Source organism: Phragmites australis, chromosome 7, assembly GCF_958298935.1.
Source record: "Phragmites australis chromosome 7, lpPhrAust1.1, whole genome shotgun sequence".
Classification (NCBI taxonomy): domain Eukaryota; kingdom Viridiplantae; phylum Streptophyta; class Magnoliopsida; order Poales; family Poaceae; genus Phragmites; species Phragmites australis.
Genome location: NC_084927.1, coordinates 34,771,285 through 34,785,067, shown reverse-complemented (window position 1 = coordinate 34,785,067; position 13,783 = coordinate 34,771,285). Strand labels below are relative to the sequence as shown.

General features: G+C 46.6%; 2 protein-coding genes across 3 annotated transcripts; one reads left to right on the top strand and one right to left on the bottom strand.

The window, feature by feature from the left end:
• The first annotated feature begins 6,379 nt into the window (after positions 1-6,379).
• Positions 6,380-10,501, top strand: LOC133924990 (LRR receptor-like serine/threonine-protein kinase FLS2). The gene is made up of 2 exons (XM_062370761.1): positions 6,380-9,609; positions 9,709-10,501. The coding sequence occupies exons 1-2, from the start codon at positions 6,381-6,383 to the stop codon at positions 10,053-10,055; spliced, it is 3,576 nt and encodes a 1,191-aa protein (XP_062226745.1). The 5' UTR covers position 6,380; the 3' UTR covers positions 10,056-10,501.
• A 333-nt stretch (positions 10,502-10,834) lies between these two features.
• On the bottom strand, positions 10,835-12,520 carry LOC133923658 (transcription factor PIF1-like). Of its 2 annotated transcripts, none has more exons than XM_062368946.1 (6): positions 12,391-12,520; positions 12,182-12,287; positions 12,025-12,090; positions 11,803-11,868; positions 11,344-11,601; positions 10,835-11,081 (listed from the first exon to the last, which is right to left on the bottom strand). In XM_062368946.1, the coding sequence occupies exons 2-6, from the start codon at positions 12,263-12,265 to the stop codon at positions 10,998-11,000; spliced, it is 558 nt and encodes a 185-aa protein (XP_062224930.1). In that variant the 5' UTR covers positions 12,266-12,287; positions 12,391-12,520; the 3' UTR covers positions 10,835-10,997. The 2 variants fall into 2 exon arrangements, with proteins under 2 accessions (XP_062224930.1, XP_062224929.1); XM_062368945.1 differs by having other exon boundaries at positions 10,836-11,081; positions 12,182-12,291.
• Positions 12,521-13,783: the final 1,263 nt, after the last annotated feature.

Genomic DNA, 13,783 nt, shown 5'->3' with positions numbered 1-13,783 from the left:
AAGCCGTTAATGCACTAATAATACGAATAGAAGTAAACTTTGCAACAGGAGAAAAAGTTTCCACAAAGTCAACACCTTCCCTTTGTGTAAATCCTTTAGCCACAAGCCTAGCCTTATATTTTTCCACTTGACCTGTTGCATTAAGTTTTCTTTTAAAAATCCATTTACATCCTATGGGCTTGCGGTTGTTTGGTAAAGTAACAAGTTCCCAAACATTATTTTTCCTCATTGAGTTTAATTCTTCTTGCATTGCTTCCACCCATAGTTTAGATTGAGGACAAGTAGTGGCCTCTTTGTATGTCTTTGGATCTTCCTCTAAATCTGAAAATTTAGAGTGTACTTTCCCCAAAAATACATAATAATCATTAAGATACGACGGTGCATGTGTATTCCTCCCACTTTTCCTAAGAATGTTAGTGTTGGGAGTTTGATTTGTATTTTCTTCTGGGGTTATGATTTCCTCATCATGTGAGTTAGTTCCAGATGCATCCATCTGTATCTGTTGTGGAGTTGCCAATAATTCCACCATTGCCTGTTTAACACGACGTGGTGTGTCTTGATCAAGAAAAATTGCATCTCTACTTTCCACCACTTTATTATTTTCAGTATCATAAAATCGATATCATTTAGAATTTGTAGAATACCCAATAAAAATTCCTGGTGTGCTTTTAGGTTCCAACTTTGTACGAAGTTGATTTGGAACTCTGATTTGAGCATTGCAACCCCAAACAGCTAAATGTTGGAGTGAAGGTTTTCTTCCAGTCCACAACTCATAAGGAGTGACTGTGACAGCTTTAGATGGTGAATGATTCAATAAATAAACAGCAGTATGTAAAGCTTCACCCCAAAAAGATAATGGAAGATCAGAATATGACATCATAGACCTAACCATATCCATAAGAGTTCTATTCCTCCGCTCGGTTACACCGTTTTGTTGTGAAGTGTATGGCATTGTATAGTGATGAATAATTCCATGTTTCTTACAAAAATCATTTAAGATTCCTGAAGTGTATTCTCCCCCACGATCAGTTCTTAAAACCTTAATAGTTTTATTCAACTGATTTTCCACTTCAGTCTTAAATTGTTTGAACATATCAAAACCTTCCGACTTGTGTTTAATAAGATAAATATAACCATATCTAGAGTAATCATCAATGAATGATATAAAATAAACCTTTTGACCGCCTATGGTGGGAGTAAACATTTCACCACAAATATCAGAATGAACAATAGCAAGAGGTTCACTAGCTCTTTCCGCCCTTGGAAAAGGCGCACGGGTCATTTTACCCATTATGCATGCTTCACAAGTACCAAAATTCTCCCAGTTAAATTTAAGAATTCCAGAATTAATAAGCTTCTTAATTCTATTTTTAAATATGTGACCAAGTCGTAAATGCCATAAATAAGATTCCAAGCATGTGTTACCAGTATCATTGTTCCTCAAAACAGAGTTATCTTCACCAACTAAGCAATCAATATTATCATCAAATAGATCATCAAGAAAATATAGTCCATCATGACGAATTCTAGTATGTATTAACTTGCCATTGAGCAAAATTTTAACTTTTCCTTTTCCAAATAGTAAGTCATAGCCAATTGACTCCAATTGAGAAACAGATATTAAATTCCTTCTCATGCTTGGGGAATATAAAGTGTCCTCTAACAACAATTTTCCTCCACCAGGGAGTTCAAGGACATATGTTCCAATTCCAAGTATATCAGCTTTAGCATTTGTGCCTAGATAAATATATCTATTTCCCCTTGGAATTGTTTGCATGGAAGTAAAAGATTTATGATCTCTAGCAATATGTGCTGTAGAACCAGAATCTATAACCCAACTATTTGGAAAAGTAGTAGTAAATAAAGATTCAGTGCATACAGAAATATAATGTATACCTCCAGCTGAAGGGCCATCCTCCTTCTTTTGGTCATTATTAGACTTCTTCTTCTTCGTGCATTCAGCTCTATAATGCCCATATTGACCACAATTGTGACAGGTGAAGTTCTTCTTGTTGTTGTCATTCCTCTGAGATGAGTAATTATTTCCATGATCATCACGACCACGTTTTCTGTTAAGCTTGTTTCTCAAATCATCTTTAGCCTTCCCTTTCTGCCAATTCTTCTTATTATTGTTTCCATACCTTTCCTCTCCAAGGTGCAACTCTGAATGATTTGAGTTTCTTTCTTTCCCTTGAGAGAGTTTTCTATCTTCCTCTAAAACCAAATGATGTCTCAGAGTGCGCATATTCAATGATTTCTCAGAATGACAGAAAGATATCTTAAACTGCTCCCATGAATTAGGTAAAGAGTTTAAGACAACCATAACCTGCACTTCCTCTTGAAAAGGATAACCAGCGTTCTTCAATTCCTCAGCCAGAATAGTGAGTTTGTTGATATGCTCATTAACAGAAGCACCATCATTCATCTTCATAGAGAGAAAACGATTAACAAGACTGAGCACTTTTATGAGAGATACACCACCAAAATCCTTTTCCAGATTGCTCATAATAATGTTGGCAATCCGTTCTCCCTCATATTCAGCAGCTAGAGCATCAGACATTGAACCCAAAATAAATATGCGAGCCCTTTTATTATCCTTGGTCCAATTTTCATGTTCAATTGCATAATTGGTTTTCTCATCAGCAGTAGCATTATCAGCTGGCTTTTCCGGTTCAGATTCATCAATAACATAATCTATGTTCTCAGCAGATAGCAAGAACATAATCTTTCTTTTCCAAACCGTGTAATTAGATCCATCTAATTTGCATGATCTAAGTAACTCAGAAAATACACTGCTGGAAGCCATTAAAAAAAATTCGTTACCCTGCAGACGTGTAGAACTTTCCGTCTCGGAGAACGGCGACAATTCCAGGTTTCCTTCTCATATATGAAAAATAATTCCTGCTGCGTTTGATGGAGGATAAAAAATTTGGCAGTAGTGATTTCCTTCCTTTGATTCACGTGTGAAAACTTGGGGCACAGAGCAAGCCACCAGATCACGTGAATTGAATTGACCAGAAACTCTTCCTCCTCCTCGATCCGCGTGACTGCTTGCATCCACGTCAAGCACTTGAGCAGACGACCAATGATTCCTCTTCCTCGATCCTGACACAACGCGGAGGGATCTGCAAACAGACACAACGCGGAGGGATCTGCAAACAGACACAACGCGGCAGTGTGTCACAGCTAGGGCCCAGATCGGCTAGCGCGCGACATGGGAGGAGTTCGCAGCGGAATATTGTGGCGGCGGCGGCAGAGTGTTGCGTGGGATTAGCATGTGTCGCCCGGCTCTGATGCCAATCTTAGAAATTCTAGGAGATGAACCGTTTTTGGGGAGCTAAACGGTCTACCCTTTATTCCTCTGCTTAGTCCGTGGTGCTGCTCACAAAAAAAAAATTGAGGCTAGAGGGTAGGGACCTATTTATAGACTCCACTTCCAGACGTTACAAATTCCGTCTGTATTCTGGAATACCGTGAGACTCCTGAACCATGTCACCAACCACGATCAGACATGTCAGTTTATTGAGTCTAAAATATATACAGTCCCTAGCACACATGTGTGAGTCATGTGCCATGATCAGATTGTTTATTCGAGATTAATTCCAATCCGATGATGTGGGCTAACAGTCTGTAGAGCCGATCCTACCAGACAAACCCAGCTATTCCGTTATGCTGTACCCGGGTTAAATATGTACGTACATAAACAAAATTTCAGTAGAGTCAATCTTGTTAAATTCCTCTACTGTTCCAGTATAAACGTTCTCGGCACCTCGAGTACATGATTTCCTCGAGTGACAAAAATTCCACATCAACAACCATTTTCCATCACACCAATAATATGTATTCCATATTGAGTATAAATAACAATAATATAAACAGACTGATTAATGTTGAAAGACATAATTCCAACAGTTCCTACCCTTGGAATCTGACGATTAGGAATCAATCCAATTCAAGTCTAGGGAGGATTCCGATGAATGAATGAATTTGTATACATGCATACAGGCGATGCGAGGGGATGGTATCCTCGACAGGTTTGCATCGCTCCCTGATGAATTCAGATGCCCAATATCCTTGACTGGTTCTTCTAGAAGGAGGCGATGCAGCGGAGGCGGACGAGATGGTGATGTGGCCGTCGGTAACGGCCATAGAGCTTTGCCAACGAGGTTCAAATTTGGCTCCTGTTGTACTTGAATTTCCTTCAACTCATAGGTTTGGCAATCTGTTCACATGCTTGTGTTATTAACAGGAGATCAATTCATATTTTGCATTCTTTTTCTTGCATCTAACCCTGGAAGGCTTAGAATCTTGTAAGTGCCTAGAATTATTGCATAAGCTTTGTTCCCAAAACTTTCTGATGTTAAGTGCTTAGACATTCTTTTAGTAAGTGCTGCAAATAGCTTTGTTGGCATCACATATTATTTCTTCGTGATATGCCAGTGTAGTCATTAGATATGCATCTCTAGGTAGTTAGGTTAATAGAGCTTGAGTAAAGCCAATTTTTGTCTCAAGGTTGTCATAGGATTCCTGTCACTACAAGATCTTGAATCCCTTGGTAGTCAGATTGATGGTTAAAAATTGCAATCTACCATATGAGTCTTAGTTGTTTTGGATGCTCATCCTGATGGAATTATCCATCAAGAGATGATACGTGATTATGTTCAAGTTGTAAGAATAATATATGAAAATTTGGTTCTGTTACTCTTCTTGTCGTTGTGACATAACATGTGCTGACAGTGAAATGTTAGATAAATTAATTATTTTTTAAAAACTTATGTAGATGATTTCGGAGAAGCTACTATTGATGTATGTCGAGGGTTAGTCTTTGAAAATGATACCGGAGTATACCTGATGGCGTGATCCACGACCTAGGGTTGTATGTCCTAGCTACGTGAGTGTGATGAACTCAAGAACACCAGAAGTTATTCAGATTCGGACTTCTCTTGAGATAATAACCTTATATCCTATGTATTTGTTGATATGGGTCTGAATAAACTAGATATCCTCCTCCTCCTCTTCGTGTCTCCCTCCCTTTATATATCCGAGGGAGAGAGATGACTTACATAGGGACCCAAGTTAGACCCAGGTCTAGCTAATCCTTTTAACCTATGCCCATCAATACGGCGAGTGGCCGTATTCCACTTGCCCTGTCGGTCTGCAAGGTCTGTGTCATTGGTCCCACGCCCGTGCCATCCTTATCGCCTGGTCTGCCAGGTCTTGTCCCCATGCGCCATCTGTGTTCCTGCAAAACCTACTACCACGCTTTGTCAGGTCATCCCGTAGTGTTTAATGCTACGAGATGGGACACGACAATGTTGTGCCGGTCACGCCTAGATTCGTTCGGAAGGACGGCTTGGGTAAAAGATAACACTTAAGTAGAAAAGTATATAATAAAATTAGACTGATTAGGCATATACCTGCTTCGCGACCAGAGAAAACTGGTCGCGGGGTTTCCCTCTGAGATCCGAAGACTGGTCGGAGAAACTGGTTGTGTGGTCACTGACTGGACGCGCCGGGGGACCATGCTCCTGCCCAATCATGACGTGTAGAAAAGATTGATATTTGACCGTACTGGGACCATATTATTCTTTACACTGACAATGTCAATTACTTAAATGTTGCCAATGCAACTCAAATTTTCATTTGCTGATGTTCCTCCATATGATTAATTACCTATTTGATTTCATTTCTAAAAAGCAGAGACATAAATGTATCATTATTTAAGGAAATATTCAGTGAAGCTCTAATTTGTGCTCATGTTGTTTGTATTATCTTCGTAAATTTCACATGTTTATTTGATTAAATATCTAGGGGGCCATTGATTTGCTCGTAAGTCTAATTGTGTCTCGTGTATATTCTATGTGTTAGCACAAATCAATTATCTTATAGCGACGTTGTATTTTTTTAAGGCATATACAATGTATATATGCCATGTATTGTTGCCATATTGACAGTTATACAGAAATGATAAAATATTGAAAATCTGTTGGATAAGTAAATAGAGAAATGAACGCTGTTAGAGTACAGAAAACCGAAGAAAACCAGTTTAAAAAGAGAATCCTTGAAAAGATTTTAGATCAGAAAGAAAAGGAAATGATGGAAAAATATTGGGATGATCTTACTTCCAGGCTACGGCCTGTATGTCGGCACGGCCACCGTATCCGAATGTCGACACTAGAATCTGGCTGCTGCTTGTGGCGTTCGTCCGTGCACCGTATGGTCCCATCTCTTCCCGCGCTTTATCCTTCCCGCCACATTTCTAGTCAAACTGTTCTCTTCTGTCACGCGTCGACGTGGCTCGGATGCGAACTGACTTCACAGTCGATGCGATGATTCCAAGTTCGACTTTATAAGCGCTTCCGAAGTTTCCATTCGATCACATGGTCGCATGGAAAAGAGTGAAATTGCATAGAGAAATGGCGTTCTTCAAGAACACCTGTGACACTTCGGTGTCACCAGTGCTTGCTGTGCTAGTGGTAGTCCTGTTCTTGGCGGCGCCGGCGGCGGCGGCTGCGTCGGAAGCGTCAGTGTCCGCGCAGCTCGAGGCATTGCTGGCGTTCAAGAAGGGCGTCGCGGCGGACCCTCTCGGCGCGCTGTCTAACTGGACGGTGGGGGCAGGCGATGTCGTGGGCGGCCTCCCGCGGCACTGCAACTGGACCGGTGTCGCGTGCGACGGAGCCGGCCACGTCACGTCCATCCAGCTCCTGGAGACCCGGCTCCGGGGCACGCTTACGCCGTTCCTCGGCAACATCTCGACGCTCCAAGTCCTCGACCTCACGTCGAACGGCTTCGCCGGCGCCATCCCGCCGCAGATCGGCCGCCTCGGCGAGCTCGAGCAGCTCGTCCTCTACGACAACAGCTTCACCGGCGGCATCCCCCCAGAGCTCGGCGACTTGGGGAGCCTGCAACTACTGGACCTCAGCGACAACTGGCTCCACGGCGGCATCCCGAGCCGCCTCTGCAACTGCTCGGCGATGTGGGCGCTCGGCGTGAAGGCCAACAACCTAACCGGCGCAATCCCTGACTGCATTGGTGATTTGTCCAATCTCAAGATTCTTGTGGCCCCCGTCAACAATATCGGCGGAGAGTTGCCGCCGTCCTTCGCGAAGCTCACGCAGCTGCAGACGTTGGACCTCAGCCACAACCAGTTCTCCGGCTCGATCCCGCCGGAGATCGGCAACTTCTTGAACCTCGAGATTCTCCAGCTGTTTGATAACTGGTTCTCCGGCGCGATCCCGCCCGAGCTCGGTCGGTGCAAGAACCTGACCTTGCTCAACATATACAGCAACCGGTTCACCGGCGTGATCCCAACCGAACTCGGGGAGCTCACAAACCTGCAGGCGCTGCGCTTGTACGACAACGCGCTCTCGTCGGAGATCCCCCGCTCGCTCGGACGGTTAACGTCGCTGCTGGCGCTTGGACTATCCATGAACCAGCTCACCGGGTCGATTCCGACGGAGCTCGGCGAGCTACGGTCGCTTCGGACATTGACGCTCCACAACAACAGCCTAACCGGAACGGTGCCGGCGTCCCTGACGAATCTTGTCAACCTGACATACCTCACATTCAGTTACAACTTCCTATCTGGCCCGCTTCCGGAGGACATTGGTTCACTCCGGAATCTGCAACAACTAGTCATTCAAGGCAACTCGCTCTCCGGCCCGATTCCGGCGAGCATTGCCAACTGCACGTTGCTGTCCAATGCGAGCATGGGGTTCAACGAGTTCTCCGGGCCCTTGCCTGCAGGACTTGACCGGCTACAGGGCCTCATATTCTTGTCGTTACCAAACAACAAGCTGTCCGGCGACATACCGGAGGAACTGTTCGACTGCGGCAGCCTCCGGACGCTAACCCTGGCGGAGAACAACTTCACGGGCGGCCTGAGCGGCCGCGTCGGCCGGCTTGGCGAGCTCAAGTTGCTGCAGGTGCAGGGGAACGCTCTGTCGGGGACGATACCGGAGGAGATCGGCAACCTGACGAAGCTCATCGGACTGATGCTAGGGAGGAACCGCTTCGCCGGGCGCGTCCCGGCGAGCATCTCCAACATGTCGTCCCTCCAGGTGCTCGACCTGCTGCAGAACCGCCTTGGCGGCTCGCTGCCCGACGAGGTCTTCGAGCTGCGGCAGCTTACCATCCTCACCGCCGCGTCAAACAGGTTCGTCGGCCCGATCCCCGACGCCGTGTCCAACCTCCGATCCCTCTCCCTCCTTGACCTGTCGAACAATGCGCTGAACGGCACGGTCCCCGCTGAGCTGGGCGGCCTCGACCAGCTCCTCACGCTGGACCTCTCCCACAACCGCCTCACCGGCGCCATCCCCGGCGCGGTGATCGCGAACATGAGAACCCTGCAGATGTACCTCAACCTGTCGAACAACATGTTCACGGGCCCAATACCGCCGGAGATTGGCGGCCTCACGATGGTTCAGGCCATCGACCTATCCAACAACTGGCTGTTCGGAGGTGTCCCTGCGACGCTCGCCGGGTGCAAGAACCTCTACTCGCTCGACATCTCCGCCAACAACCTCACCGGCTCCCTGCCTGCCGACCTCTTCCCTCAGCTCGACGTTCTCACAAGCCTGAACATCTCCGGAAACGAGCTCGACGGGGAGATCCCTTCCAACATCGCCGCACTGAACCACATACGGACGCTGGACATATCGAGGAACGCGTTCAGCGGGGCCATACCGCAGGCGCTGGCGAACCTGACAAGCCTGAGGTCTCTCAACCTCTCTTCGAACAACCTCGATGGACCCGTGCCGGGTGGCGGCGTGTTCAGGAACCTGAGCATGTCGAGCCTGCAGGGCAATGCCGGGCTCTGTGGGTGGAAGCTCCTCGCGCCCTGCCACCACGCCGGGAAACAGGGGTTCTCAAGGACAAGGCTCGTGATCCTAGTCGTGCTGCTTGTGACGATTTTATTTCTGCTTGTGACGACTCTATTCCTTGGCTACCGGCGGTACAAGAAGGGAAGCTCTGACGGCGCGGCCAGTTTTTCGGAGGCCATGGTCGTGCCGGAGCTGAGGAAGTTCCCTTACAGTGAGCTGGAGGCCGCAACCATCTCGTTCGACGAAGGTAATGTCATCGGGAGCAGCAACCTGAGCACGGTCTACAAGGGCCTGCTCGTCGAACCCGACGGCAAGGTGGTCGCCGTGAAGCGGCTCAACCTCGAACAGTTCCCGGCCAAGTCCGACAAGTGCTTCCTCACCGAGCTTGCGACACTGAGCCGCCTGAGGCACAAGAACCTGGCGCGTGTGGTCGGGTACGCGTGTGTGCCCGGCAAGATCAAGGCTCTGGTCCTGGAGTACATGGACAACGGCGACCTCAACGCCGCGATACACGGCCGCGGGCGGGACGCGCCGCGCTGGTCGGTCCGAGAGCGGCTGCGCGTGTGCGTCTCGGTGGCGCACGGGCTGGTGTACCTGCACACCGGGTACGACTTCCCCATAGTGCACTGCGACGTCAAGCCGTCGAACGTCCTGCTGGACGGCGACTGGGAGGCGCGCGTCAGCGACTTCGGCACGGCGAGGATGCTGGGCATCCATCTGATGGACGCCGCGGCGCAGTCGGCGACGTCGTCGGCGTTCCGAGGCACCGTGGGGTACATGGCGCCAGGTATTATACAATTTTGGCGTTCAAGCATCATTTTCAGGCATTTCTGTAAGTTCTTGGCACCTGTACTGAAAAACGTTTTCTATGTATCCAATCATGCAGAATTCGCGTACATGAGGACCGTCTCAACGAAGGCAGACGTGTTCAGCTTCGGCGTACTCATGATGGAGCTCTTCACCAAACGACGGCCGACCGGGACGATCGAGGAGGACGGCGTGCCGCTGACGCTGCAGCAGTACGTCGACAACGCGCTCTCGAGGGGCCTCGATGGGGTCCTCGACGTCCTGGACCCCGACATGAAGGTCGCCACCGAGGCCGACCTGTCCACGGCGGCGGACGTGCTGAGCTTGGCCCTGTCGTGCGCCGCGTTCGAGCCGGTGGAGCGGCCTGACATGAACGGCGTACTTTCATCCTTGCTCAAGATGAGCAAGGTCTGTGGAGAAGATTAAAGGCCTACTGCAAAGTGCAAATTGAAATGTGATCTGGAAAGGGAGGACTCTGCTGCTCTAGATTGGGCTGTTCATGTGTGCTATTGTAAGGTTAATTTGTTCAGCAGTAAAACTTTTTGGAGTTACTACGCAAAAGAGAAAAAAATTGGAGGTCTAGACTCTAGGTTACTCCGTTGATATTTATTTACCTTTAGAATGGTGCAATGAAATCAGAGTCTTGCCCATACTGCCTGGTGGTATGGGCCTGAAGTGGTACCAAAATTTCTGCTTTTGACTATTATAACTTTCAGTGCTGCAACATACCTGCACCAGCAGAGCTGCAGAAGAATGGAAGGTGGATGATTCGGTCAAGTTGTGGGGGAAATTAAGGATATATTATTGATCTCCTTGGATGCAAACAAAAGTGTTGATCACATCAAACATGATAATGTGAATTCTCAGAAGTAGATGTGTCGTTTGAATTCCCGGCAACAGCTTATTGGTGGGCAGAAGAATGTCCCTGAACTCCTCTCTCTCTCTCTCTCTCTCGATTGCACTCTCTCTGTGTGTTAAACTTTGTGATTGTGTGCTAAACCTAAAACTATGCTATTCCTGTGATGCATGAATTAAAGATTAAACTAGCCATGCTCCTCTGCTTGTCATAAAACATAGACAGACAGTAGTAGATTGCTACATAGATACTGACACCGCAAAAAACACTCTGTTAGTTCTTGCATGCACACATCATGATGAGGAAGGATGATATTTAGATAGCAAAATAAGCACAGCATCACAGCTTTTTATTTAAGAACACGAGTAGCTAATTAACTACTACACATTCATCACTCCACTGAGCACCTCATATCATCTCTGACAAGAACCACGTAGTAGACTGGATTACTGAAAGCTCTCTTCATACCAGACTGCGTCTGGTGTCAAAGTTTGTCATCAGGAGCACATATATCATTCCATGAAGTTGTAGGAGGAACTCCTCTCAGAAATCCAACCACCGTTATGACTCGTGCTAGCTAGGCCACCTCTCTGTTCCTGAATCAGGGTTGAACTTCTCATGAGCCATGATGAGTAACTAGCATTGTTCAAAACTTCAAATAAAGACCTGATAATTTTAGCACCTGAACTATATATCCATGATCTAGCAGCTTAAAATTTTCTACTTTTTCAAAAAAAAAACTCAAAACCTTCAAATACATTAAATAATCTAGCAATCTTCCTCATATTCACATCACGAGATAAAAAAAAAAAGTTATGCAAAACAGTGGCACCCATGTAGCCAGTAGGGATTACTTACCTGCGTGTGAAGTTGTAATTTTGGTGGCCTGAGGAAGTTCTGAGGTGGCTCAGAAGGGTGCAAGTTCTGCATCTGGCTCAAGAAGTCTGACTCGACATTCGACTGTCGTTGTGGGTTGGCTTGAATAATCTGAAATGGCCGGGGCTGCTGGGAGGGGCGAAAGGGAGGCATCTGGGCACGGTCAGCCGTGATATAATGCATGTATTGATGCAGCTCAGGAGGCACCACTGGTGCCATTCCCTTCCCCATGACCAGCATCTGTGTGTGTATATGACAGTGTGATGATAAGATAACCTTGCATGAATTAATTGCATAGCACAGTTTATATCTTCAGATTAAGACTAACTGAAGCAGATCTGCAAGCTGAGAACTAAAACAGCAAAGGATGTAGAAGAGAAAAATAAGGATAATATGTCAGGTGTAAGCAACTTGTGCATATGATATGATGCCATTCGGTACCTGAAGTTGTAGCTGAAGGGATTTCATGTAGTCAATCGCCTCGTCTAGCATGGACAACTTGTCGGTCTGAAACAAGTCATTTCTGAGATCAGCGAAGGCTCCTCCATAAGAGTGATAAGTGATCCTTTTTTTAGTGAACACGCAAAAAGATTTGCGTGTCAATTTGATAGAAGGAGTATAATTTGATGAGTGATCGATATGGAAAAGATGTTGCAGTAATACCTTCGTGCAATTTGGAAGTAACTCTTGCAGTGCTTTCAGCTTCTCATTGATCCTATCCCTTCTCCTCTACAAATGTTTCAGATAAGAAGCTCAGGAACACCAGATGCCAATAAACTGGTTAGGTTGTGATCGATATGCATCCACGATGACAACCTACCCTTTCTGAAAAATTGTGGAACTCAGCAGATCTGCTTCTGCGGGTAATAGGGGGAGTGCTACTCGGAGCCCTGCCTTCTTCCATCAGTTCTTGGAGGCTTGGAGCCCTGCCTTCTTCCATCAGATATGCGATACATCTTAGAGACAAAGATCCAACTGCGAACAAGAACATTGCCAGAACTTTCTCAAACATATGTCAAGCATACATACCGTGTGTTTTTCCCCCGGTGTCTGCCTTCTACTTGGCTCCCTCCATGTCAATGGCCTCCTCTTATGAATCGACGATAGTCGCAACGCCTAAATGGTCCAGCCCTAGGATAGGCTAGACTAGAGATGGCCTGGTCTGTTCGACCCACTAACCTTTAGCTATGGATAGTACTTATGGCATCAGATTTCTATAAGCTTTTGGGTCATGTCAGGCCTGAGCGACTAGCGCGTACTGTACCATTCCTTATCTTTCAGACTTTCACCGGCCGTGGAATTTCCGATTTGAAATATATATATCTGAGTCTCTACTCTGACGGCAGCATGTTTACGGTTTTGTAGGATGCCCATTATGCCAATCATTCACCTACTTTACCAGGGAATGGATCAAACTTGACATGCAGCTCAACCTGAAGTCTGAACATATTGCTTCTGCAAAATACCGAACGCGTGCTGTTTCTTCAGTAGGTTCAGAGTAAAAGGCACTACTGTATATAACGTGGATACAGTAAAACCTTGAAAGAAACTAATCTTTTATCCTACTGTACTCTGTAAGCCTAATAGCCAGGCATCCGATCTTTAACCAAAAAAAAAATCGTTTAGCATTGAAGGTTTCTCAAAATTAAGTTACTTTCTGAAATTGCAAGAGAATTAAGCTGTTCTTAACGGTGTATGAACGTGAAAAGCACAAATTTTAAAGATCACAGAGACAGAGGACTCCTTGATCTACACCTTGCATTTCTAACTTAGTCCTGTACTACAATGTTCCTTAAAGATTTTATGCGTTTTAGTTTTCGAGGGAGCCTGGATCGATGAACCACTCATTCAGTCATTGTGATTGGGTGGCCGATCTTATACACACCAAGCCGATCAGGTGTGACAAAGCAATGCAAACAAGAAATGGGGAAGCTGTCGACTGTACCTAACATGACCAGCAGCTAGCTAGGACATGCGCTGTGTCTGAAAAGACCCTCGGAACCACAAGCACAGCGCATGCAGGATGGCCAAGCCAGACGCAACCAAAGAGCCCAATCTCCTCCGCACCCCGGCCGTTCGACGTCGATCTTTTTCTCTCCGCTCATGCAGCATATATCCCCCCCGCAAAACACGCGACGCCACGCAGCGCACGAGCATGTGCATACAGAAAAAACATATTCGGAGCTTTTGGCAGGCATGTCATCGCCGGACGGCCGGAAAGGCCGCCGTCCACGACGCGCCCATGCATGCACGCCGGCGTCATGGCAAGGCCAAGGCGCTGGAAGGGAACAAAGGAGTCAGTCACCTCCATCTCGTCGCTTTCGTAACCCAACCCAGATGCGTCCAGGCAGCGTTAAATAGCATAGCGCCTAGCGAGCCAGGGCGCCCATGCAAAGGTCGATGCATGCATGCATGCATGCTT

Excerpts from the sequence above, each read along its gene's own strand:
- LOC133924990 (XM_062370761.1), top strand. The coding sequence starts at position 6,381 with ATGGTCGCATGGAAAAGAGTGAAATTGCATAGAGAAATGGCGTTCTTC. Across the intron at positions 9,610-9,708 it reads CGTGGGGTACATGGCGCCAG|AATTCGCGTACATGAGGACC; the intron begins GTATTATACAAT and ends CCAATCATGCAG.
- LOC133923658 (XM_062368946.1), bottom strand. The coding sequence starts at position 12,265 with ATGGAAGAAGGCAGGGCTCCGAGTAGCACTCCCCCTATTACCCGCAGA. Across the intron at positions 12,091-12,181 it reads TCCACAATTTTTCAGAAAGG|AGGAGAAGGGATAGGATCAA; the intron begins GTAGGTTGTCAT and ends AAACATTTGTAG. Across the intron at positions 11,602-11,802 it reads CCCTTCAGCTACAACTTCAG|ATGCTGGTCATGGGGAAGGG; the intron begins GTACCGAATGGC and ends ATACACACACAG.